Source organism: Sphaeramia orbicularis, chromosome 24, assembly GCF_902148855.1.
Source record: "Sphaeramia orbicularis chromosome 24, fSphaOr1.1, whole genome shotgun sequence".
In the NCBI taxonomy this organism is placed as follows: Eukaryota; Metazoa; Chordata; class Actinopteri; order Kurtiformes; family Apogonidae; genus Sphaeramia; species Sphaeramia orbicularis.
The window spans coordinates 28,216,802-28,243,043 of record NC_043979.1 but is presented as its reverse complement, the minus strand read 5'-3'; the positions used below and the strand labels follow the sequence as shown (position 1 = coordinate 28,243,043).

General features: G+C 37.1%; 1 protein-coding gene across 1 annotated transcript in view; it reads right to left on the bottom strand.

Moving 5' to 3' along the window:
• Nucleotides 1-20,110, bottom strand: part of syne2a (spectrin repeat containing, nuclear envelope 2a) — a 93,836-nt gene extending 73,726 nt beyond the window's left edge. Inside the window, exons 1-20 of the mRNA XM_030128355.1 lie at nucleotides 20,010-20,110; nucleotides 18,800-18,950; nucleotides 17,866-18,713; nucleotides 16,958-17,122; nucleotides 16,692-16,842; nucleotides 16,413-16,571; nucleotides 15,291-15,458; nucleotides 15,060-15,161; nucleotides 14,553-14,756; nucleotides 13,233-13,438; nucleotides 12,690-12,776; nucleotides 10,909-11,188; nucleotides 10,396-10,565; nucleotides 8,996-9,311; nucleotides 8,758-8,898; nucleotides 7,558-7,890; nucleotides 7,308-7,423; nucleotides 5,009-5,153; nucleotides 4,003-4,173; nucleotides 1,059-2,186 (exon numbers count right to left, since the gene is read on the bottom strand). Of these exons, the coding sequence (XP_029984215.1) occupies nucleotides 1,059-2,186; nucleotides 4,003-4,173; nucleotides 5,009-5,153; nucleotides 7,308-7,423; nucleotides 7,558-7,890; nucleotides 8,758-8,898; nucleotides 8,996-9,311; nucleotides 10,396-10,565; nucleotides 10,909-11,188; nucleotides 12,690-12,776; nucleotides 13,233-13,438; nucleotides 14,553-14,756; nucleotides 15,060-15,161; nucleotides 15,291-15,458; nucleotides 16,413-16,571; nucleotides 16,692-16,842; nucleotides 16,958-17,122; nucleotides 17,866-18,713; nucleotides 18,800-18,950; nucleotides 20,010-20,077 (5,109 nt within the window). The 5' untranslated portion in view covers nucleotides 20,078-20,110. The remainder of the gene's footprint in view (nucleotides 1-1,058; nucleotides 2,187-4,002; nucleotides 4,174-5,008; nucleotides 5,154-7,307; nucleotides 7,424-7,557; nucleotides 7,891-8,757; nucleotides 8,899-8,995; nucleotides 9,312-10,395; nucleotides 10,566-10,908; nucleotides 11,189-12,689; nucleotides 12,777-13,232; nucleotides 13,439-14,552; nucleotides 14,757-15,059; nucleotides 15,162-15,290; nucleotides 15,459-16,412; nucleotides 16,572-16,691; nucleotides 16,843-16,957; nucleotides 17,123-17,865; nucleotides 18,714-18,799; nucleotides 18,951-20,009) is intronic.
• Nucleotides 20,111-26,242: the final 6,132 nt, after the last annotated feature.

Here is a 26,242-nt window from a genome sequence, read left to right as displayed (position 1 = left end):
AAATGCTGGTCTCATCAAGGTGCAATCATTATTGTAAATATAGTTCATACTTTGCTCTTATATATTTTTCTGTACTTACTTATTTATACTGTTTTTATTCAGTGCTACTTGATTTGGACCTTCAACTTTCAGTTTTATCTGTGCAATAGTGTTATTTTACCATGTTTTCTAAATAACAATAATAATAAAAAAAAAAAAAAAAGCTATAGTAAATCAGTGTCATTTAGACAAGTGTCATTTCTTCTTTCTATTTGTGACATAACCTGAAAAGCTGCATGGGTAATCAGGAGTTTTCTGTTTGTGTCTTTACTGATGCTCCATAAAAAGCATCCTGACATATTGCAGCTGCATGTGGTATTTGAGCTGTACGGCACCGAAGAGGAAGGCGCTTCAAAGGGTCATCACCACGGCCCAGAAGACCACTGGCTGCCCCCTTCCTTCCCTAGGGGAACTCTACAGTTCCCACTGTCTCAGGAAGGCGTGGAATATTATCAGGGATGCAACCCACCCTGGTTGTCCACTTTTTGAACTTTTACCCTCTGGCAGATGTTTCCAGACATTTAAGGCCAGCACAAACCATCTAAAAACAGTTTTTATCCCAGGTCCATAATTGTGCTGAACGCTGCTGCACATTAATGTAAGTGTGGAGCACTGAATGTTGTCCAGGGTATATGATGATGTTTTATGTGTCTTTTATACTTCCAGTGACACTTTTCTATGCTGTTTTTTTAGATATTTATGCTGACAGGGTTTTTCTTTATGTCAGTTTTTATACTCTTTTATATACATTATTTATACTTTTATGGCACCTAAAGACGATTGCACTTTTCAATTTCGTTGTACCTGTACAATGACAATACAGACATTCTATTCCATTTATCCAAATTTCCAGTCTACTACCAAGAGTCATTGTGTCAATAAGTATTCTGATATATTCTTATCCTTTAACTGAATGCGTGTATAAGTCTTTCAGAAGAAAAACAAATGTCTGAGAAATGGAAAGGAAAAGGAAAGTTAAAAAAAACATCCATGGTGAGAGAGATTAATATGGAATATACCTGTCTTAGTGTCACCTCGGTGTCGTGTTCAAGTTCTTTTTCTTCACATTCAGTGTCACTTGTTTGCTGTGTGTTTTCTGCCTTTGCCATTTGTACATGTCCTGCATCCATGTCTTGTGCTTCGTCAGCAACCATTAGTTGTTTATTGTCACTGGTAGACATCAGTGTTTCTGTTAAGGCATCACCGTCCACTGTTTGCAAAGAAACATCCGCTGTACACAAGACTGGGCTCATTGTTTGCTCCTCAACATGACATGACTCTGTCGTCTCCTCTTGTTTGACACAGAGAAATGTTGTTTCTGTTGCATGCGTAGGCTGACATTCTGCAACAGGGCTGGATGATTTAGAGGAATGTAACACCTCATTGGGGGTTAATTTGAGGTTTCCCTGGCTTTGTTTGCATGGTAATATGGATCCTAATGAATCGATTTGATCATAGATGTTCTCTTCTTCTTCAGGATCAGTAATTGCAACAAGTCCAGATACATTTTGAGGAGCAGGTATTGGAACGCCATCGGTCTTGGCCTCACTACTTAAGGATTTATCAGGTGATATGTTGGCCTCCAGGGTTGAGGTGGTGTCTCTCTGCAATGGTTCAGTGTTCTCCTGCAGAGTAATTAAACTGTTATTAAAAGTAAGGGAACCATCTGACATGAAGGGCTCTGCATCACTTCCAGCGACACAGATATGAGCAGTGAAGACGCCTGCTTTTGGACGACTCTTGATTAACAGTCCATGCTGGGTTTTTGATTTCTGTCTAATTTCTGCATTTGGGTCAGGATTAGGGACATTGGCATCCTCTTTGGTTGTCTGCATAAGGCTCACTGCAGGACAAATGCCTGAAATCTCTGCTTCTTGATCCTGTTCTGGACTATCAGCATTTCTACTCGCCCCTGCTGATGTGTCTGTGACAGCCTGAAGGCAGGATGGGTGTTTTTCTGAAGTGCAGAAAGGCTTTTGGGGTTTAATTTTGTTGTCATTCTGACTACTTGTCAAGTTTTTACTGTAGTCTATTGCAGAGGAGAGGGTGGTAATAGTAACAGTTGTAGTTTCATCTGGTGGAGCTGAAATTGCTCTGTCTGGCAAATCTTTGCAATCCAATTTAATTTCATCATGGCCTGGAGCAAGCTGTGAGATTCAAGACAAGGAACAAAAATATCAACATGTTATCATGGATATCATCAAGCTATGAAATGAGGAAAAACAAACTATTTTAGGTTACTGTGCATATTGTTCATATTTTTGCTATTTCTGTCATTACTCCCCTGTATGAGTATGTTTTTGTTTTTTGTTTGTTTTTCTTTACATATAAGAAGTTAGGTGCATGATGTAAAATGCTGATAAGATAATGCTGCCTGAAAATAATAAAAAGATAATTACAAAAAATAAATAAATAAATGGGGAAAAACAGAAATGCAACAGACAGTCATTTGTTTATTCACATGTTGGCATCTAGATCTAATATCAACAACTGTTTGCTCATATTAGTAACATAAGAATATTGTGTATTTCTCCTTAAAGTGGCTGTGTGGAAGTATTTATATTCGAAACTCTTATCCGCAGGGGGAAGTCACATAACCAGAACACACTTAGGACCAAAAACCACCAACGAATCAACGCTATGTATCCACAGACTGTATCAGTCAATGAATAAAGTGTAAGGTTCAATGTTTACACACATCTGTATTATAATATTATGATACTGAACAAATCCAATACATTTCCAATACATTGGTATCTTTGGCAGAACTTCAGTGGTCTGTACTCTCAACACTAATTATAACTGAAGGTCTTCTTTTATATATATTTCAAAGTATAAATATCATAAATATCATCATGATGTTTCCCAACATTAACAAAAACTAGATTCTAGATTGTTATAATCACATCATTATTTGAGTTTTTTGTGCCATTTCAGAGTCAACATTGCTATTGTAATGGGAATCTAACATTATTTATACTCAACTGATTCTCAACTGGTGGGTCACGACCAGAAACTGGGTCCTGGAGTTTTGAGTGGGTCACGAAGTATATTTCGAAACAGCATTTTATTGTTTTTTACAGCTAAAAATGTAAATGTCTGACTTTAATTTTGAAAGATTTGGAGTAGACTCACTATTGACGACAGCCTCAGTTTACATTATTGTTTACAGGCAAAGTACAACACAAATATGACCCCAAGGATGTTAAATGTATATTTACACATGTAACATGTTGTATGATTTGTGGAAACAGAAATATCAAAACAAAAATGTCATTTAGAACTAAGACCAAAAACATATATTTTCAGTTTCACTGTGTGCAAATACAACTCCAAGTTCTGATGAATAATGTATCTGAATGCAGAGATTTTAAAAAGTGTTTTGTTTAGATTATGTGTCTTTATGACCCATATTTCAAACATTTGTTTACACAGTTTGAGTTCTAGAAAAGTGGGTCAAGACTTGTTGATCATGGGAAAATATGGGGCAAGACCAGTTGAGAACCATTCAGTTACTGTAGACTAGAGTTGCAGCAAAGAAAAGCTGTCATCCTAAAACAAGACCAGGTAAGTAAGCACCAGTAGCGCATCCTGGGTAATGCAGTTTATTTTGGCAGACAGCTTGTAAAAGGTGAACCAAATTCACAACACATCGCTATACGACTGTACGTTGCAAAAAAGGGGCATCTTAAAACAAGATAAAAACACAAAATTTGAGGAAAAAGATGCTCAAAACAAGTGAAATTATCTGTCCATGCAGCAAGATAATTTCACTTGACCAAATTCTTGAATTAAGATTGTTAAATCTAGAAAAAAGCATGTCTACAAATGTATGAACACTTAAAATAAGAAATTAGCTCTTAAAACAAGGTAAATTAACTAACACTTCTAAATCTAAGTTTTTCTTTACCTTGGTAAGAACCAAATTATTTGCAGTGTACTGTTATATAACCAGGAACTCACCCGCTGTTTGGACAAAGTTTTAAGTGCAGATGTGTTGTCACTGAGAATATTTGAGGCTCTTCTCTCCAGTGTCTTTGCCACTTCTGTTCCCACACAGTTAAGCAGAAAACCTCTTTCTGAGATCACTTCACGAAGAGTATGTTGAAGACGCAACCCCTCATCCAGAGCTGTCTACGAGTCACAGACACGCACACAGTATAAACCCGAGAAGTCAAACCAATAACAAATTTAGGAGTTCACTGACAAGCAGCTGAAACCCCTGAACTATCTGTAGTTGTTAATAATATGTTTAGATTAATACATTAAAAAGGTCATTAAGGATCATACTTCATCTTCATACACAATGAATACAGCACTGTAAAAGACAGGTAAAGTCCAGCCTCTTGGGCTTTTTGGCAGTGGACACATTTTTCCTGATGGCAAAGAGTAAACCACTATTTGTTATGCTCAGCATGTGCCACAAAATAGCCAAGGTATTTTCATCAAGTGACATTTTGAGAAAAGCTCTATAAAAGAGCGTAGAAACATTAAGAGTCTTTTTTAAAAGTCAGACATAGGGCAGAATAATGGTCTTGGTATTAACATCGGTGGCTCAAACGTGATGGGAGGGCTAGTTTGGACATTCTTGAGAATAAATTACTGAACACCTTTTGCCCTCCACAGTTCCAAAAAAGAAGAGTCAGAGTAATTACATTCAATTTTGTATTTTACTCCAAGCAGTTCTAACAGACTGATGTCTCGGTGAAAATCTAAAATAAACTGGTATCTTTAAAGTTGAATTAAGAGAAATTAAATTGCTTTGTTGACAGAGATTAGCTTCACTACAATTATTTAGTGAATAAAAAGTACCATAGCTAAAAATTACAAGAAGAAAAAAAAAAACAGAGTCAACTAGTGCTTCAGGGGTACTTTGTGTTCCAGGCTTCAAAACAAATGCGCATTCTGTTAATCATCAGTCTTTTAATAAATGGATTTAGGTCCTCACAGACATCCTGTTTAGTGTTACCTGGCTGAATGATGATGATGATGATGATGGTGGTTCAGCTTGTACTGTTTGTCTCCACTGCTGCAGCTGGCTGATGACCTGCATCACCCTGTTAGCAATGATTTCTGAAAAGTCCTGTTGCTTAAGTAGAAAAATGGACCTGAGGCTAGAGGAGAACGCAAAAGAGAGAACAAACAGACACTGATTGAGATCAAATTATACTTAAAATATATCCAAAACGTACTGCCTGCATCAACAGTGCATTTCAGTGGCTCTTGGTCTTAGAATCAACCAGTTTATTAGCGCTGAAGGTGGTTTTAAACACGTAATGCAAAAAACTTTCATTGTACAAAAACAAATAAATAGTTGGAACAATATGGAGAATGCATATAAAAAGAGACAACAGAAATATTGACTGAGTTCTGCTTTGTGATGTTTTTAAGGATCATTGTTATGTACATGTAGAACCTTTTAGATTATTGGTGGGGTTTTACATGTATGTTTTTTGTATGGTGTTTTATGTATGGTTTTAGCATCAAGTTTTATTCTGTAATTGATGTATATTTACAGTGTACATGTACGGCTGACATTTCTATTTTCTCTAACTTCTGCTGTTACTATCTTGGTCAGGACGCAATGAGATTTTTCACATCATTTTTGTGACTAATGTGATGAATGTGCTTTGGTTTATATTGCAGATGTATGTATATGACTTGAAAAACTTGAATAATGTGACTATATTTTAGTTGTTGACAAAAATGTGTGTAGTCATTACAACAGAGGTCATAGTGTCCAGTTTAAGCTTGAACCCTTGTTTACAAACTGATACACATTCAGATTTTTTGAATATTTTAATTCTGTTCTACACCAGAGAGGCTGAAACATCCAAACCCTCTCCTTTGTGCCTTTGAGGAACTTTGGGTTTAAAATCCCAAAAACAGTTCCACAAATTTGTTGATAAACTGGTGATCCTAAGCCTACCTTTGATCCTAAAGGTCTGGACCTCATCACAATCATCATTACAATCACCTGTTTCCAATCACACTGTTATTTGAAGCTGTAGGAGCTGAAGTCAGGAGGAAAAAAACACAGAATCAGAAAATACACACCTTTCTTCTGCAGTTCACTCCTCTGGCTTCGAAAAAAAAAAAAAACTTAATGTAAAGTTGGATGAGCTGTTGTGGAAAAGTGAGTTTTCCAAGTTTCTAGACATGTCAAGACATGAGGTAGAGCCACAGAATCACATCCAGGTCCTGTCTTACAGAATCTGATCAGTGATTGGTGGTTACAGCTGCCAATCTCCCCCAAACTGTCTAAAAAACTTTTGATTGGTCAAAATGTGCCTCATGGGGTAGATTTTCTACAGCCTGAAAACACAGGCCTTAAATAGATGCAGAAGTCTCATGTCCTCTCAGACAACAAAATAATTATGGATTTTTTTTTGCCCGGTGACACTCAACACTGCAACATTAATTATCTTAAGTCATTATTAGTTTAAATGAACCATTTTTGACTTTTTGTTAATGTATTCTTGCCTGAATAGGAGAAATGGATGTATATTTGCAAATAAAATTAATTTGATCAGTTGAGCCTGAAATATGTTGTGTTCATGACCCTGCATTAAAATAAGTTCTTTTTAATATAACTGCCATCTTTTTTTTTAAATTTGCATTCTCAATTTCATTTTCATTGTCTAAATTCAAGGCTTTCTGTTAGTGATTTACTTATTTTAAAAGCTATGTGACATAGCTTTAAATTAACATATCTAAATAGGAGCAAGTATATTGTGAATAGATACTGGGTTGCAAATTTTACGGGTGGGTGTGAATTTTCTGACTTTTTTCCTGCAGTAAAACTGTCCCTGTCAGTCTTTTACTATTATATATGATGGTATTAGATTTATTAAACTCATGCATTAATGTACAGGACTTGATTTAATGCTGAAAATGTTTAAGATTGAGCTCATACTACTTTATATTCTGTTAGTGGTTTAATCTAAACTTATGTATCTCAACTTTTCATGAGCTCAAAAAAATAGCCCAGCGTTCACCTTTGTGATAATATATTCCCCAATAAATCTGTGAAGATTTTTAAAGAGCTCATTAATCACATTTATAATCCACATTTTTGGAGATGCATGGTTTTCACTGGACAGGATATGCATGAAAAACTGTAATCTAAAGTGAGACTAGTGTAGACTAAACTAGAAGTAAGAAGTTGTATAAAAAAAAAGAAAAAGAAATACTCAAGTAGAAAGTACAACTAAAAGTGCTTAGTTGCATTCCATCACTTTCTCTGAAGCCATCATGGGATGAAGTACCTGTCAATATTTTTAGCAACATCTGCAGGAAGTGTCTCATCTGTCGTGCTGGACTCTCCAGTTTTCTGCAGCTCATAAACTCTTCTATCCAACTCGGTCAGCCTGGTGCCGTAGTCCTGCAGGAATGAAACATACTTGTGTGAATGATAAAACTGTCAGTAACTGTTTAAAACCAGTGTGAAATATTCATGAAGCGTATTCCTCCATGAACTCCCTGCTGTTAAACATTATAGAGGCTTGTGCACTGAACCTGTATCGTCCACCACTGCTGTTTGAGTTTGATGATATCAGCCACATCACCGTCCCAGCACAGAGTGTCCATTTCATCAGACAGGTTCTTTAGTGCAGTTTGGACGCATAAGGCCTCGTCTTCCACTTGTTGAACTTTCTGCTTTCTGTTCTCTTGTAGCACAGTGAGATGTTCTCTGATGTTGTTGTCTAGTGCCCTCTTGTGGTTTTGGAGGTTACCCACTCGCTGGGAGACGCTGGCGTGAGCTTCGGCTGTGAAACTGGTGATGGAGTCCTTGAGTGTTGCAAGTTGTGAAAGGTCATTTTCTGTGTCTGTTACTTGTTGTAGCAAAGCCTGCCGAGGTGAAAAGCATTACAGTTTAATGTATTTGGAATTTGTCCACACAGAAAGACAATTACGAAACACTGATCTTCACGCAAAAGTCGTAATCTTTTAAAGCCTGTGTTTTAAATGCACACTGACAACAAAATACAAAAAAGTAAGACACAAACTGCTTCAAACAGCTATAACTGTTAGACCACCTCTTATGTTAGCTTTTCCTTTTAGGAATATGAACTGTTTCTACTTTGTTGTTATCAAGTTGTTTGTAATTTATCAGAAAATTATGTTTTTGTTGTAATTAACTTAAACGTGGCTCATATAATTACAAATATTGTAAACATTTTGCATCTCTTGGTAGATTTGTGACTCATATTTATACACAAGAAAAAGCCTGATGACTTTACAAGTGCCATTTTTGACAAATGTTGACTTTTCACAACTTTGTCACAGTGCTCTATGAATTATCTCCAAAACTATATGTGATTCATGTTGTCATTTTCCTTAATAGACCACACAAAAATTAAGACTACAAATACCTCTAGAGGTGGAAAAAATAATGTATAAACTGAAATAAAAACTGTGATGCAAGTAAAATTAACTTCATTTTCCATCGGGTTTAATAATTCATGGTTTATAATAATTAACTTGGTTGGTATATTTGGGATCTTTAATAAACACTGGTTTTATGGATCATAACTGACTGTACATTATTTCATTGTACCTTTTTCAGCATCCATAAATCACAGCTTTCCAACTAAAACACTAATTGATCCCTCCAAAATAATACAAATAAACTGAAGAACTGAGACTTAAATCAAACTTTAAGACCAAATCAAAATAAAAACTAATGACCATTTTCGAGCTATAATAACTGCTTACCTCCAGAGCTGCTTCATCTCTCTGAGTCTGACAGGCTGACATCTTTTCCTGCAGAGATGTCAATTTACAGCTGCAGTCCTGCAGTAACTGGCCAAAATGTTCCTCATTACACACACCTTCCTCCAGATGGGAACATACATCCTGTGGACATTTCAGTCACAACAAGCCACAGTCAGAGAGCTGATATTCACACTACACTTAAACAGGATCAGGACTGGGACATAAGGACAATCTTTACATTCAACTCCTCCACCAGCGATGACATGCAGGTCTCCAGCTCAGGCACAGACGAGTCCGTCCAGGTGCTGTCACCTGTTTGCTCGGTTGCTTCCATCCTCTGTTCATCCAGGTTTGTGATCATTAATCGCAGAGTTTCAGCTTCATCCCGCAGCTGATGAGCCACAAAGCAGGTCTGTTTACGTTGAGCCATTCCGGGCCAAGGGAATAAAGTCTGAAGCTGAGCAGTTTGCCTCTGCAGCTCCTCAGCTCTGCGGTGGGCCTCATGTCTGTGGGTCAGATTGAAGGACGTACGCTCTGGAGCTGCTTGAAGATCCCTGAAACAAAGATTGGAACATAAAAGCCAATATTCACACAACACTATTCATTACCTATATTTATTTGAAGGAGTCACAGATACAATACGCACAGATCTAGATCTGCAAGCAGTTTGAATTCAACTATTGCAGTGTTTATAAGTGGATACAGCTTCGGAAATAATCATGCCACTATTTTGATATGGTGTTGTAATGTGTTGTCTTCCTCTTCCTTTGGAGGTCTTAATGGTATCAGACTGCTTTCTCCTCTGAAGGTTGAAATAAACTGTTTTGCTTATTCCATGTGTCTCAACAAGCACACTCTTGTTCTCCAACTCCAAGTAAATTGTCATCTTCCCCTCATCATGCATCTGTTTTCTCTTGATTGAGTGCATTATAACTTATTTTGGACTGGCTTAACCTTATGTATGGAGTTGATACACCTGATAAATGCTTTTGATCAGAACAACAGATGACCTACACAATATGACTGCAGAAAGAATTAGGTGAAGAACATTGGGAAAAATGGAATGTTTAAATAACCTGTGAAATAAATCTGTAAACCATTAAGTGTAAAATTGTGTTGTTTGTCTAAGCAATGCTATCTTTGTAACCCCTTGATCTCACGACTTGTTTGTTTGGTTTTTTTGTTTTTGAATCTGTAAAAAAACTTTCATAACCAAAGAGTTTTTTAAAAAATTGCTTTTGATCGTCTAGTGTAAATATACTGTTGCCCATAAATAACTGTGTTTTCAGACACATTCCTCTTTTTTTTCCCTTTTTAACCACATCAGTAATCACCTTTGACCAACTGCAATGATTACATACTAGTCCCAGTCCACTTTAAAGACTGCATTGCTTTATTGCAATCATTTCCTGAGAAGTAAAAATATTTTATTCTTTAGTCAAAGTTTTCAAAACTTAAACTCTTGGGATGTAAGAACAGTACGTTGTTTACTTTCTATCCATCATTTTCAAGGTCTAATTATGCACTCACACTTAATTTTACACTGCTCTGCTTTCTTTGACCAAATAGAAAACACTGATATTTATTTGTAATTTTTTTTATTAAGGTCTACCACATCTGTGTGAAAATTTTACTCACCTGCATTGAGGCTGAACTGACCGCAGAAAACTCCTCCCCTGCATCTCATTTTTCTGAAGTGTGTCCTGAAAATCCTGCTTGGAGTCGTCTTCATCTCTTGGTCTTTGGCTCATACTTTTCCCAGTAACTATGAACTCTTCCATACATGTCCTTCCCTCTGTAGCTTCTTCCTGAAATATATTGTTTTACATAAGTTACTCACACTTTAAGCTGCAGTCACGCTCACCTGACTTGCCTGACTGAAATCATCACATCAGCTCCGTACAACAAATGGACACTCCTTTGTGAGAAACAAGTAGAGACAAATGTACAGAGACAGAAACAACAGATTAGCGTAACCACACCTGTATGAACTGCTGCACAGGAGAAACACTTTAAACCATTTAAACCATCTCTTATTGCTACTACTTTTGTAAGGAGAGCAGGAAATGATAGCTATTTGGTGAAAAACCTTTTAGGTATTTGAAATCTTGAATACCGTCTTAAAATGCCTGAATAGCTGAATTTTCTTACTTTAACATGTTGCAGTCTCTGCTCTATAGGACTCTGGGTACTGGGTTTTCCAGAGACTGGAGCATCAGGTTGTCTCACATCTCCGACACAGAGTTGAGCTTGAACCGCGTCTGTATCTTTACTCAAAGGTTTCTGCTTCTCCACAGGGTTGCCTAGTATGTTTGCTTCAAAGCTGTGGTATCGCTCTAGCAGTTTGCCACTCTCTTCAATCAGCGCAGACTGCTGAAATACGCTGCTTTTTAACTGTGACACAAGAAGACTGAAGGCCTCTGTCCTTTCCCTGCAGAGTCGAAAAAAGAGCAGAAATGTGAAGCTCAGTTACAGCTCATTTAGTGACTTTTCATATGAGTGAGTCGGTTTAAACTGAGCTTTGCCTTTGTCAGTGTAGAACCACCAAGGTCTAATGTGGAAAAAGAAAACAGAGGAAATGTATCACAACCTTGAACTCATTTAAACAGGAAAAAAAGTAATTTTAAACATCATAACTTAATTCCCCATTTTGCATTTTTGGGACTATATAAAGTATTTCTATTTACAAGTATTAAAAAATTACCTAAAAGTGTTATTAGTGTGTTTAGAGTGAAGAGCTCTGAAGTTATGCCAAAGACATGGTTTATGTGACCACTAGAGGGAGTAGTGAGTCTGCTGGTCTACCATTGTGATGAAAACTAACACTGCAGGTACTAGTTTGACTGAAACATCAGAAGGTGTTGCGATGGGATGAGAACTATTAAGAAACAACTTTTAGAGTCAAAAAAAGTGACAAAGTGATAAAAGCTAGAAGCACTACTGTTTTCACCACTGGACACAGCTCTAAATGAAAGGAATGGAGTTTGATAATAAAATCACAGCATTTCTTCAACACAAATGAGTTTTATTCTGAGGCTTATGAAGGTATAAAGTTATTATGTGGTGTTATTATCTTTGCTAAGTTCACTGCTTGTCGATCCAATGTTCAGACTAAACTGTGACAATTCTGACCCTGTTTGGACGCTTCCAAACAGATCTTTATTGCAGCTACTGACGACACAAACTGAACAAATAGGGGGGATTTTTGATTTTACTGTGGATGTTTTTCATCTAAAAACAGAGCTGCAGCTTATGGAGGTTATAAGACAAAGTGGTATTTTGTCCAACTGTCAAAATAAATGGCTTTAAGTTTTGTTTTGAAGAATAAAAGTTGATGATACCATAATACAGATGTGTGTAAACAATACGCTTTAGGCCTATATTTTATTCAGTGAGTGATATAGTCTGTGGGTACATAGTGTTGATTCACTGGTAGTTTTGGTAAGTGTGTTCTGATATATCACATACTTTGCATGATTAATTGTGCAAAAATCACATAACAGGTAATTATAAAGCTCTGTTCTTAAATCTTCCAGTCTTTTGTGTTGCCATAAACAGTCGTAGTTAAGGATGAGTCAGTCATTACGAGTGAAATACAGGCTGTACGACCTTCATCATTCCTGACTCTTTAGTCAGCGTTGCTTAACTACAACACCAAACAACTGCATATTGTTAACAACTGTGCACCTATTGTCAGCATCTTTACTTCAATGCTGAAAAAAAAAGTACTGTTTTCTATGTATTACATTCAGGGTTGATCTAATCCAATCTGTACACACAGTGCCCTTTATCTTTTTCTCTTTTGAAACATGTTGGTGAAAAAATCCTGCCTCCACTTCTTTGCATAAAGCATTGTATGAACATGGTCTTAACCAGGCTTTTGTACGACAGTTTACTGACACACTGAGCTGTTCAATTAGAAAATAGTTTACCTTTCTTCCAGAACTACTTCTTTTAAGACACCTGGATCCTCTGCAGCTTTCAGCCGTTGTTCCAAATGCTCATGTTCTCTTTGCAGCCTACAACACATACACGATGATTACAAGAGTAAGGACACACACTCAGAAATCACAGTAAGCACCTGCCGCTGCAAACAGGACAGACAACTGAAAAACAGGTTAGACTTCTCCTGCATTCTTTCAGTCTTCTAATTAATTTAAATTAGAGGCTTCACGATATAAAAACTATTTATCTCACATGTTTTCAACTGTTCTTTCTTCCACTCTTTAAATATTTTGTCCATTCAGGGATACTGTGGTTTTTCCTGTTTTGCAGATCCTCATGACACACTTTGTAACACATTTTAAGTGTTTAGAAGTACCATACTAGCAACTCTTTCATCCAGTTTTTGTACTGTGTAAGTGAAGCCTGTTATTGTCCATAGTTAGAGACTGGATTTCACTGCAGTTGTGAAGGTTTGTCCACTTTACAACAGCAAAACCTGTTAAGAAACAACTAAATATGACACCTTGTACCTGTCCACAGTCCAGATATTCCTGTGTGTCTGTTCTTCCACCTCAGAGAAGAGCTGATGGGTGGCTCTGACTTTGTCCTGCAGTTCGTTCCATCCATCAGACAGACTCTGTAGGCTGTCTACACTCACTATAGAAGCCATGACATGCAGATCCTCCTGTAGACTCTCCATCTGGTCATCATGGGTCTGAAGCTGCAAACACAGATCCTACGGTGGAAAAAGAACTCAAATCACAACCACAATAGTGTCTAAATATGGTGTACAAACATGAAATATATATAATCATTAACTTATAACTTATATAACATATAAATATTACATGATTATGAAAAAAATAGTCTTGTGAAAAGAGGCTGTCTGTTTTTATTGGTGCCACTGTGAGGTCTAAAGTTGTGTATTTTCATATTTTACAGACACCATTTTTATAATGTAAATATCTTTACTTTTATTGTAGTCATTCTGTGTTATTTCATTCTGTGTTACTTGATCAGATGTCATTGCATGACAATCTTTACAAAACATACTGAGAAACTGACCAACTATTAGTGAGTGTGTTTGATAAACTGTGTTTTTCCTGCAGCAGAAACAAACAATATCAGTAGTTTTATTGTCCTTAACAAACATAACATTAGACTCATAACATAATTGCCTAAGTCATATGTTTTTCAGGCCATAGCCAGTGACGGAAAATAAATCAGCAGTGTTAGGAGAGTAAAATTACACAGATATCACAATTTGGTCAATAATAGGATTTAGGGAATTATGCTATGAGGCTAACAATATGCAATGTGTTCAAAGTGTATAGGTACATCCAAAAAGTAAAAAAAAACAAACAAACAAACAAAAAACTTTCATATGGTTATTTGCATTGCACCATTATTTGTCTTTGTTATTTATGTGATACTGACTCAAACAGCTGCATCAATGTCAGCGATCCAGAAGTCCATCTATGATGAGTTCAGCAATAGTTTGTAAGAAGTTGCTGGTGCATAACTATTTATTATTTTAAAAATCATTAAAATGATTATTTTTGCATTTATTTCATACATTTAGAAATGTTATAAAGCAATGTTTAAAGTCCAGACTTTTACTTTAAAGAAGTTACTTTATCAAATAAAAAAAATGACCATACAGTGAAACATATGATTCATGCCTTAAACTTTGGTATGAGATCTCAATACACAAAGTTGGAGATTTTCTTCATGTTTCTTTGCATTTAATTGATGCGACTCATTCTTTTACATTGTTACCACTTTACACTGTGAAAGGTTCAAAGCTTTAAAGAAATGCAAATGTTCATTCATCATATTTATGTTCTTACCTTGAGTTTTGCAAGTACTGTTGTAGCATCTGGGGCAGCGAGAGTGAGGAGGGAATCCTGAATCTTCTGTAGAGACTCAAAACATTCAGTCATCCTGTTAGTTACATGTTCCTTTGCAGCCACCATCCCCCTATAAACATCCACAGCTTCAGAAACAAGCTCCTTCAGCTCCTCCATCTTCTTCTTCATTTGGTGCTCTACCACCTAATCCAAAGGAAATAAAATGAGAAACCTCCACTGACATCTCCCTTGTAGCTTTATGTACATCAATCTATAGCCAACATTTTAAGAAGTTATAAAATGTAGCTGTAATGTAACTCCAAACTAGAGAGGCCAGTATTTTATCACAATCTAACAGAAACCAAATGCAAAAAAAATCAGCTGTTTTTACATTTGCGCATAAAACACTAATGATGAAACCAAATAAAACCAGCTTAATTTATTTGTATAATCACTGTATCTGTAGATCCTAACAGCCTCAAACTGAACCAGAACTTGGTGCAGTACCTGCAGCTCCAGTGGGGGCTCTGTACTTTGAAGCAGTGCCTGAATTTCAATGGTTCTTCGGTAGAAACACTCCATACTCTCCTCCTGGGCCTCAATCTCATCCTGGAGACAGAGTGAGGGAGGTGATCACTGCTCAGAGCAACTGCAGAAGAGCTTTTAATTTCCCATGAGGTGATGTAGCAAGGTCTGAATCTGTGTATTACAGAATGATAAGCAGGAAAACAGGAATACCTGCAAGGCCTTAATGTCCTCCTCTGTCTGAAAAGATGGAGACTGAGCAAACACTGATAGTTTATTGATGGTCCAGCTCTCTACCTCCGCCCCCAGCTGGAGAACTCCGTCCCAGCGAGTCAGGCTGAGGTGTAAGTTTTCAAGATGAGAATCTGCTCTTTCTGATATCTGTAAGAAGGTGTGTGAGTCAATCTTTAAAGTCCCAAATACTGCAAATAAAAAAATAAAGCCACAATTTTGCACAATTTTAAATCAATTATCAATAGTACTGAATTCATTTTGGGGGTCAAATCTGCAAGAGGATTAAAAAGGACTGACTATTCTGCATAGGCAAAAAGAGCAAAACACAAAATCTTGGCGCTACTGTGTAATGACTACAGAGAATAAGTATAAAAATACACATCCTCACCTGGATAATACCAAGCAAAAAAGGTCAAAGCCTTCTAATGAATAATTACACCACTACAGAGTCCAGACCTGAACCCCACTGAGAATCTTTGGGATGTTATGGAGCTGAAGACTCTACACAGCGGTCTATCTTTACCATCACCAATCCGAGATATTTGTAAAAAAAAAAAAAAAAAAATCATTGCCAGCTTGGATGGATGCATTTGTTTAATTCATGCCCATGTTCAGATGTTTTGATCATTTATTCAGTATTTCTTTTCTATGTTGCACTTTGCAGACTTTCCATACATTCTCCACTCAAAGCCTATGTAATATGTCATCTTATTTTGATGGAAACTGGTTTGTAGCTTGTTGTTGATAAAAGCATATGTTTCACATTTTAGTTTTAAGTTATTGATACAGGAAGTTAAACCTATAAATGGCTTTCCAACTTCAAACCAGGTGGAGCACACTTCATGCTTTGCAGAGAAAGGTGGGAAATGTCGCCCTGGCTCTCTGTAAATACATTTATCTTGTTATCACAAATTAATCAAAATACATTTATCTTGTTATCACAAATTAATCAAAATATGGTACAAAACCCTCTCACACACATGAAAATCATGCACTTTATTCTACCCATGGCCACTCCAGGGGTCCTTACTTAAAAGCATAATTAAGTGTATTGTTATTGTCGATGGTGTTGAATTCAGTCTTTGTAGATGGTGAACTTACATCCAGCCAACGGTCCATGAGAGCATCAGCCTCTTCTTCAAATGGGATGAAAACACAGTCTGGAATCTGACGTAAATGAGTGTAAAGCTGCCTGCAGACACTTCGCACCTCCTCAATCCTGTCCCCAAGGCCATTCAGCTCTGCTTTAACCTCCTGGACCTGTCATATTACAAACATACAAAGTTAACATTGAAAAAAGAAAATCACAGAAGCTGCATTTTTTGTTACGGTGACAGAACAAAAACCACAGTTGATTTCTGATTCAACAGCATAATTGACCTTAGTGTGGAGTCTCTGCAGGTTCTCCTTTCCCATGTAGGAGGACTGTTCACTGATGGTGTTTTCCGCGCTCTGCAGAGTACCACTTATGTCACCACGAATACTCTGGAACCTCTTCAGCAGCTCTGTTAGGACGCGGCATTGATCCAGCCTGTATGTGATCCACGCATCAAACAACACACATGTATGAAAGTCATAAATCTAACACAAACTGACTCAAAGAAATCCTTTATGAATAATATAAACAATAAAGTTTTTAGCTTTACCGTTCAGTTATAGCTTTTGTCGTTACGTCCCAAACATTTTCCACCTCTGAATCACAGAATCCCTGAACCACATCCTGGTTTTCTGATTGTGATGTTTCTCGGATGTCCTGCAGCTCAGACAGATGACCAGCAAGGCGGTTCTCCAACCCCATCAAGGCACGAGTCCTGTAGTGGAACAAACCAAAATGACAAGCACACAGATTAAACACACTGGAAATACAATATGAACCCTGAGTGTTATGTTATGACATTCCAAGACACATCATTTACCATTTCTGATTTTCTGATGATGTTCGCTCATGTGATACTTTTGCAGATGCTTAATTTAATTGATGGTATCGTATGATGCAGCACAGCTTCCACTTGTTTTTTGCTGTTCACACATTACAAGTTGTCCTGAGTTTCTATGTTTCAAGACTAAAACAACTACACACTAAGGACAAGTTAAGAATGAGTTAGCCAGTTGTTATTAATTTACTTAGTCAGAGTCAAGCTCCATCTATTTTTCTAACAGAAAGAATTGTGTGGGAAAAAAACAATATGGGGACCACTAGACTTCATTTATGCTGCAAGAGGTTTGTTATGGTCTTAAAATGTATAAAAACATCCAAATATAGAATCTGACACATAGAGTGATGATGCCAGTTCAATATTCAGTGACCAAATTACATCAGTATAGACCAAATAATAATATGACAAATCAGTCCAAGGTTTTCCAATTAATTTTTTTAAATTATTTTTGCAACAGCAAATGTGGGAAAACTGAACAATCACTGCTCAGATTATTTGCGCTAATGTGGTATGTACTATGAACTCAACTAATGAGTCATGTCATTCAGTCCTAAACAATCTAAACAAAAAAGAAATATGTTGGAAGGTACAGTAGATCTGACTGTTGATCTGATTACCTTCTCTGCAGAGCAGGTAGGGTTGGCTCCTGTAAACCAAGCTGCTCAGCTGCTCCCTGTAACTCCCTCAGTGATTCTATCAGGGCCGTTCTCCTCTGAACCAGACTCTCCTCTTCTCCCTCTTTATCAACCTCTCTTGTTCTTCGTCTTCTTCTTCGGCTCCTGGACTTTACAGCTTCTCCATCAGCCTTCCATGTTTGAGCCTTATGCAGTCCCTCACTTTGTGCCTTTTTACCACTCTCTCCATCCTTCTGATCCTTTTGTGTTTTTGACATTGATTCCTCCTCCATCCTACTTGCAGAAGGATGCTGTTGCACTTGCCCCTGCAGTAAAACATCCCCTGTCATTACCTGCTCCGTTTCCATTCGATTCACCTCTTTATAATCTTGCACCTGCTCTTTTTCCTGAAGAACCAGTACATTTCCCTTGTCTTTCCTCTTTCTGGCATTCCTAAATAGTGTCACCACATCCTGGCATGTCACATTTGTACCATCCATGGTTAACACCAGCCCTGCTGCTTTCAAAGCACTGTCAACACCACCTGATTGTTCCAGAACAGACTGAAACCTCTGCTGCATTTCTGTCTCCTGGTCTGCCTCAGTCTGCTGCCTTTTGCTGTCTTGGTTTGCCAACAAGTTTGGGAACTCAGCCTCGACTTCCCTCACTGTGGCCAGAAAGTGATCCAGAGCCTGAGCAGCTGACTGAGTGTCCTCCAGCTGCTGTCGGAGCTGTTTCAGATGATGAAGAGCCTGGCAGAGGGAAGAAGCAGCTTCAGGCTTCTGTTTTTCCTCTTCACTGATTCGATCTAAAAGCTTTCTCATTTCATACTGCATCCTGTCATCCAGGTCCTGTGTAACATATCAGATATTAATCACAGTGTTTACAACCGTCAGTCTACAAGTTGTGATAATGTTGGAGCGAAGCATAGATGCACCTTTAAGTCAGATATCATTGTGGGATCAGCCAAGGTCAAGGAGGAGATGTTCACAGGCGTTCTGATGATCCTGCTCAGGTTTTCGGTCATCAGTGATATCTGGTCATCTGCAGACTCCATCAGGTCACAGGGACCTTCTAAACATGTCACACTGGCACAAAAACAGTAGAACTAATGTATTTTACTTGTCAAAATAAACTGTCCTTATGCTGAGTACTACTTAAAAAATAATGCAGAGGCTAAAAATTATCACCATATTATATTGAGTTAACAGATGAATAGGTCCATGGCTGCTGGATGTGTTTGGATATACTGGTTTATTTAAGTTTTTTATATATATATAATTTAGAGTTTTTTAGTCTAATTACAGGAGTCAGGAATGATTTTGTACCAGAAGAGAAATAATCAAATTTACTGAAATTGGGTAAGCTGATTCAAATAAGCTGATTCAAAATCTGTAATCAGAATGTCTCATTTTGAGTTATGAATAATTTGATTTATTGCTATTTGCAGGATATCACACCAGTGTTTAGTTCTATAAGAAGAGATTGAAAAAGTGATTAAATTTAAACAAAACAAAAAAGAATAAAAGTGGAATGTTTGATGTTGTTCTGCTGGTATGATGGTTTTTCCAATTAAGGCATACATTTGGTTTTTCGATGGTTTATTACATAATGCACCAAATTATGACATTTTCTTAAAAAAAAAAAGCGCAACACACACATTTTGTAATAACCGTTGCAATATGTACTAAGTTATTACAAAATGTGGCAAGGTTTATTATAAAATGCATTCAAGAATTTTATTACAAAATGTGGCATATTATTACAAAAAAGGCAATATTAAATAATGAGGTGAAAAATTATTACATTATTACATATTGCACCATTATTACATAATGTGGCGCTACAAGGATAATGAGAATCATTAAGTCAATGTTTTGAGATGTGAAGTCCTGTCATCTGCTCAGTAAAAGCACGACTATGTTTTTGGTGGGCGAAATGTTCTCAACTATCTGCTAAATTTAAAAAAAGTAAAAAGTAATGATGGAGTTGTCATACATCCATATTTCTATGACAACTGGGAGTAATACAAAAAACCTCATCTACCTCCTCTATCAGGTCTGAGTTAAAAACATATGTATAAACACTTCCTAATATTACAAATGGCAGAAAATGTAAAAATGCCTGAGTCAGATATCATCCTATACCTTTCCAGCACTTCCTGTCTGGAGGGGTGCTCATCCTGTGGTGGAGTATCCGTCTCTGGGATGATCATCCACTCCGCCTCCTGTCTGGTTCCCACGGTGTCGGCCCCAACAACCGCCTGGGAGATGGGGGAGTTGGATAGTAACGGTCCAGTAAGGAAAAGATGGAGCGCCAAGCCTATCCAATTACTGGGGATTAGAGGGCTACAGCCGCTACGACTTCTGAGTGTCAGTCACAGCCAATCAAACTGCTGCATGGGAGTCTCACAGAGGAGACTTAAGCACAGACAGCTTTAAATGGTACATGTCGAGAGTAAGAGATTCATATAGGTGTCTTAACTGCATCAACTTACATGTATTTAATTGCACTGTAGGTCATATACTTTATGTCCATGTAAAGCAAAACCTGTTACCAAATTAAAGAACACAAAAACTGAAACAGAGCACAATGTATATTTACTTTAACTAAGTTTCTAAAGGTAGAAGGCCTGCAGACTAATAGGGGAAACATTTTTTTTTTCCATTTTCAGATGTTTTTCCATTTTATAACTTTATTTTACTCTGTGGGTTTTCGTCTTCCATCTTGTGTGCATTCTACTTCCAAGATGATTTTATCTAATCAAACAGATTATGTGCTTAATTTACATATTACAGCATTTTATTTCTGTTTTTAAGATCATACTATACCTTTCATATAAAACACTGGATATATTTAATTTCTTGTATGAAAAGTGCTATACATATCATTAGCCTGGAGGGTTCTGGTGGGTTTCTGTAAATTGGCTTGAGAGTCTGGTTTCGACCAGTTCTATATGTGAAGTGTCATGTCTTGTTATGATTTGGCACTATATAAATAAAATTTGATTAATTGATTGATTGATTAATTAGCCTCATAGCACAATTGTCATATTTTTGGGCAAATTGTGATATCTGTGTAAATGTACTCTCCTAACACTGCTGCTTCATTTGTCAACATTGGCTATAACCTGAAAAAAAATATGATGTTTGCTATGACAATTATGCTATGAGGCTAATAATATACACTTTATTGTTATATAGTATGCTAAGATGGTAAAATGTGCTTAATATCAATCTCCTCATGTGTTTGTTAAATTACAAAAACATTTTTTGATGCCACATACAGCACTCAACTGCTTGGTCCCAATTATTATGTATAGTGAGTTATTATGTATAGTGACATACTGACATGTATGGTAGTCATATTAAAAACAAATTAATATAAAAAACAAAAGTGCCCCAAACTGGAGCAGAAAATAACTGTACATGGTTTCTACAAGCTACACCATTGCCCATAAAGTTGGAATAATTAAATTTTCAGACACATTCCTCTTTTTATTCCTATTTATACACATCAGTAATCACTTTTGATCAGGAGCAATGATTACATACAGAGTCCCAGTTACACTTTATCTACCAAGAATAAATCACATTGTCACAATCATTTCATGAGAAGAGGTAAAAAGATTTAATTCCAACTTTATGGGCAATGGTGCATTAATTTCCGTATTAATTGTATATATAAAAAAAGACTTTCAAAGATGCATACATGGCAACAACTTGGAGAACACACAGTAAAACGTGTTCACCTAGTTACATTAATCAAGAAAATTAACCACAAAGCAATTAGTATGAAATGATCTGCATTCTTTGTACCTGTAAATGAGGCTGTTTGCTCTCTGAGACCTGCCACAGACGAGCATTCAGCAGTTCCTCTTTCTCTTGATGTTTCCTCGGGTTTTGTGCAGATCTCCAACAGTCTCTCGGTCTCCTAAGGTGGTCTTCAGACTCCGCTGTGACATCCTGATCTCCACTGTGAACTGGCAGTGTGCTGTCCACAGGTGACTGCTCTTGCTGTGGGCTGTCCACGCATGGTTTCTCTGGGAGTTTGTTGCTCTGCAGTGGGTTGACCGGCGTGCCAGTTGCTCTCAGTGGGGTGTTTCCACTGAGCTGCCGTCCCCTGCTGAGTTCAGAAATGTTCATCAGTGGGAGGTCGAGGTCAGTCAGTTAGAACCACTCAGCCATCGCTTTAGGAACAATAGGATTATACAATGAAGACTGTTAATCAATCATCTGTCTGTTTAACCCATAAAGACCCAGTGCTTCTTCTGTGGCTGTTTCCACATGATTCTAGCCATTTTTCTTATTATTAATTAATTTAACACCATTTATTATAATATTTTCCTCTGTATTATATGTTTTTTCAGTATAAATAAACTGTATTTTCCTACATTTAATTTTCTGATCATATCGATGTTCATAAAAGCTAAGATTAAAGTTATGTTTCAATATATCAGAAACAGAGAAAACTGAAGAAAGGTGACTTTTTCAACAAAATATATCATTAATCGAACATAAAACAAGTTTCTCCATTTACTGCATTTTACAAAAATTATTTACATGTATTAATAGGATTAGTGGATCAACAGGTATTAAAGAGTTACTTTGGTCACCCGTGGCTGTTTGGGTCTTTATGGGTTAATTCAATGATGCTGTCATTCTGAATACAATTTACTTTACTTGGAAGAGGTATTCTCTATTTACTATTTACATACAGGGTGAGGAAGCAAAATTTACAATATTTTGAGGCAGGGATTGAAAGACAGTGTATGACCAATTAGTTTATTGAAAGTCATGAGAATTTATTTGCCACAAGAAAATGTACATAATAGAAAATGTTTTTATTCTATGTGTCCTTCTTTCTCAATAACTGCCTTCACACGCTTCCTGAAACTTGCGCAAGTGTTCCTCAAATATTCGGGTGACAACTTCTCCCATTTTTCTTTAATAGAATCTTCCAGACTTTCTCGTAATAGTTTTGCTCATAGTCATTCTCTTCTTTACATTATAAACAGTCTTTATGGACACTCCAACTATTTTTGAAATCTCCTTTGGTGTGACGAGTGCATTCAGCAAATCACACACTCTTTGACGTTTGCTTTCCTGATTACTCATATGGGCAAAAGTTTGTGAAAAGGTATGGATAATAGTGTTAGGTATGATTATGACATCAATATATGTTTGGTTTCAAAACAACTGATGTAGTGCCTGCTGAGAAAAAACAACTAAATGTTCATTGTAAATTTTGCTTCCCCACCCTGTATTATTACATGCTTTGTGTGATTCTGATTGGTTAGGGACGGCAGGTACTTATTTTTGTCTACCAGACCACTGCTATGGGTACTGTTCTTATCATAAGCTTTGAAGATCATATTTAAGTCAATATGTAAAATGATTGTTTTATTTTGCATCATAAGCCATATTAGTCCCTTTTTTTTCCTAGGATTTGGTTTGTTTGGTTTTAAATCCTGACTTTTCAACATTTTATTTCCAGTACATGCGGTTATACCTGAGATTTGAAAGCCAAACAAGAATATTTGGTGGCACAATAATTATGTTCATGTCATACCTGAATGGTCATACATCTAATATAATTCAGATATGACATTTGTCCACTTACGTATTTGTTGCATCTGCTATTTTAAACTTACTGAACTCATGTGTTGTCTTACCAGTCAGTGGTTGACTCTGGGTCGATGGCTTGTGTTTCCTGTGTTTCTTCTGTCTCATCTATCTGCTGTGTTGGGAGGATGGAGGATTTCTTCAGTGTGAGTGTTTCACAAAGCTCTTGGACCGACTCAGTGGGTGAAGCTTCAGAGACCCCTGTCTGGGGAGAGCATAAACTTTTGATAAACTTGCATTAAAACACCCTTTTTGTTTCTGCAAGATGTAATTTATTGTCAGAATCAGACACATCACTGCACGGCTCAGTGCTGGACAAATACCTGTTGCTGCAAACGGTCACAGTCAGTCTGGTCAATGTCCTTATGAGGAGCATTAGCATGCATTATTTCACATGCCATAACAGAGGATGATTGCTTTCCATCTCTGATTTTGGACCATAACATGGGAATAAAGGCAGCTATTTCCATGCGTACATCCTGAATGTAACACAGGCAAAAAGATATTATGATAAAACATGTAAGGAAATGACAGTAGAGAGCCTGTATGATACTGAATACTATAGTATTAGGTTACCGAAAAAGCCATGGAACAAATGGATAAAAGTAGGTGAATATATTTTAAGTAAAACACTAAAAGGACCCAAAATTTGATACTCGCTCAATAAAATGAGATGGAGACTTGATTTATGATTAAAATAATCTTTTTTCATGTTTCAAGTTTTCTCACTAACTGCAGACAAAAAAAGAAGACACTAGTAACATCAAACTGATACACAAAGATATTAGAAATTTTGGAATGTTTGGAAATATTTTGATTGTGGATATTATTTACTTTTAAAACTGCAAAATAAATAAATAAATAAAAAAAATAAAAACATTATGATGGTATTAGTTTAGCCAGTGTCGATCCCTGTCATACCTCCCACTGCTTTCTGACTGAGTCTGAGAGACGCATCAAGTCCTGGAGCTCAGGCTCGGAGCAGAACGGCCCAAAACGCTCCACTGCACTAAGGAACTCTTCCAGGACGGCAGGCTGCAAAATCTTTAAGGCCCTCTGTACAAAAACATACAAACATGCACAAAGCAATGCCAAACACACACACACACTAACAGCCCTGTAGACTGTGTTCTGATTCTGAAATGTTGAATTTGATTTGTCAAGGTCTATGCTGCATGAAAAACAAGACAAAGCATCTGTTTTGAGGCAGGGTAGTTTGCAGTCATGCTGAAATTCTCAAACAAAAAACACAGAAAATATAAAGATTTCTTTTCCTTTTTTGTCAGACAGATTAAAAAAGTAGATTTTTACCATGTAGCCTTCCTCAGCAAGACACATACGCAAAGCCAAAGAAAGAGCAGAACAACAGAATCTGAAATCGGCCATAACAGATCATTGCAAGAGAGAAAACCACATTATGGACTGGGAAGAAGCCAAGGTCATCTCCCCAGAAAGCAACAAATACCATGGCTGGATCAGGGAGCCCATAGAGATCAGGAAACGGGCCCGAGGACCATGAACAGGGATGAGGGATCTTACACCTTATTCCACACCTGGGATGTTGTCCTCTGTTGGATGCCAGACAGCAGGGGTCATAGTCGCCCCCTGTTGTCCGGCATTCCTGGATAAAACAGCTGACAAGACGTGCCACAGTAACATCAAATGACCTTTCTGAGGAAGGCTACAGGTGTAGCTGAAACATGTGAAGATAAAAATCTACTTTTTTTTATCTGTCTGACAAAGAAGAAAATGAAATCTTTATATTTTCAGTAGACAGTATGAACCTGATCGAACTAAAAAACACAGAAGCTCTTCAAACTGTACCTGTTTCCTCTTGGCTTGTGTCCCTGAAATCTCTTTGTCACCAAATAACTTGATCACTTGCTGGATTCGTCCTTGTAGTCGACACTTGGCCTTCTCCAGTCTGCTTCTTGCCACAGACTGGGCTTTTGCTGGAGTATCTGGATCGGGTTTGTTGTCTTTCTTCCCTCTTGTAATTCTGCTTGTTTTATATTTTGACAGAAGGGACGTTTTTTGAGACGTTGGTCCAGGATCAGCATCTTGGATGACAACCGGTATCGAAGGGGCTTTGGGATTCTGACTTGGAGCTCGGGCATGAGGCACTGTTTCCATTAGGGCTTCAGCCTGGGTTCCAATAACAGCTGCATAGTTGTCATTTTCAGTCAGATCCTGATGATAGTTTGTGTTTTGTTGTGTTGGAATCTGAGGTGAAAGCTGACTTGGGTCCTGGGTGTGCCAAAGAGAAGTGCACCATGGATAGAAAATAATATCAAACAATGTTAATAAACTCTTAGCTTTAGAATAGATTTAGACAGAGAGACATGTCACAGTGAATTTCCCTCCACTGAAAAATAAAGTTCATCTGTATCTATATGTTGAAGTGCACCACATTTTTACAGACGCTTAATATTCCACTATTATTTTGAGTTTGACAGAGTTTGAGTATATTGCATTTTATGTTTGGATATTCACACTGGGGCCTTATTCTGGATGTAGCATTTCCCTGTTAAGACATGTGGGATGTGCTCATATTATTCAGGTTTTAGGAGCATTATTGGGACATGTATACAGTACTTTTAGAAAATGTAGGCAATGTTTCACACAGACTTGGATATCAATTTTTATACACTATTAACCACAGCACCGACCTTTTCAAGAAAGTGGCTGAAGGAATCAAACATGGAGGCTGTGTTTCCATGAGCAAACAACTCCTACAATTTTAAAATTTCTTATTT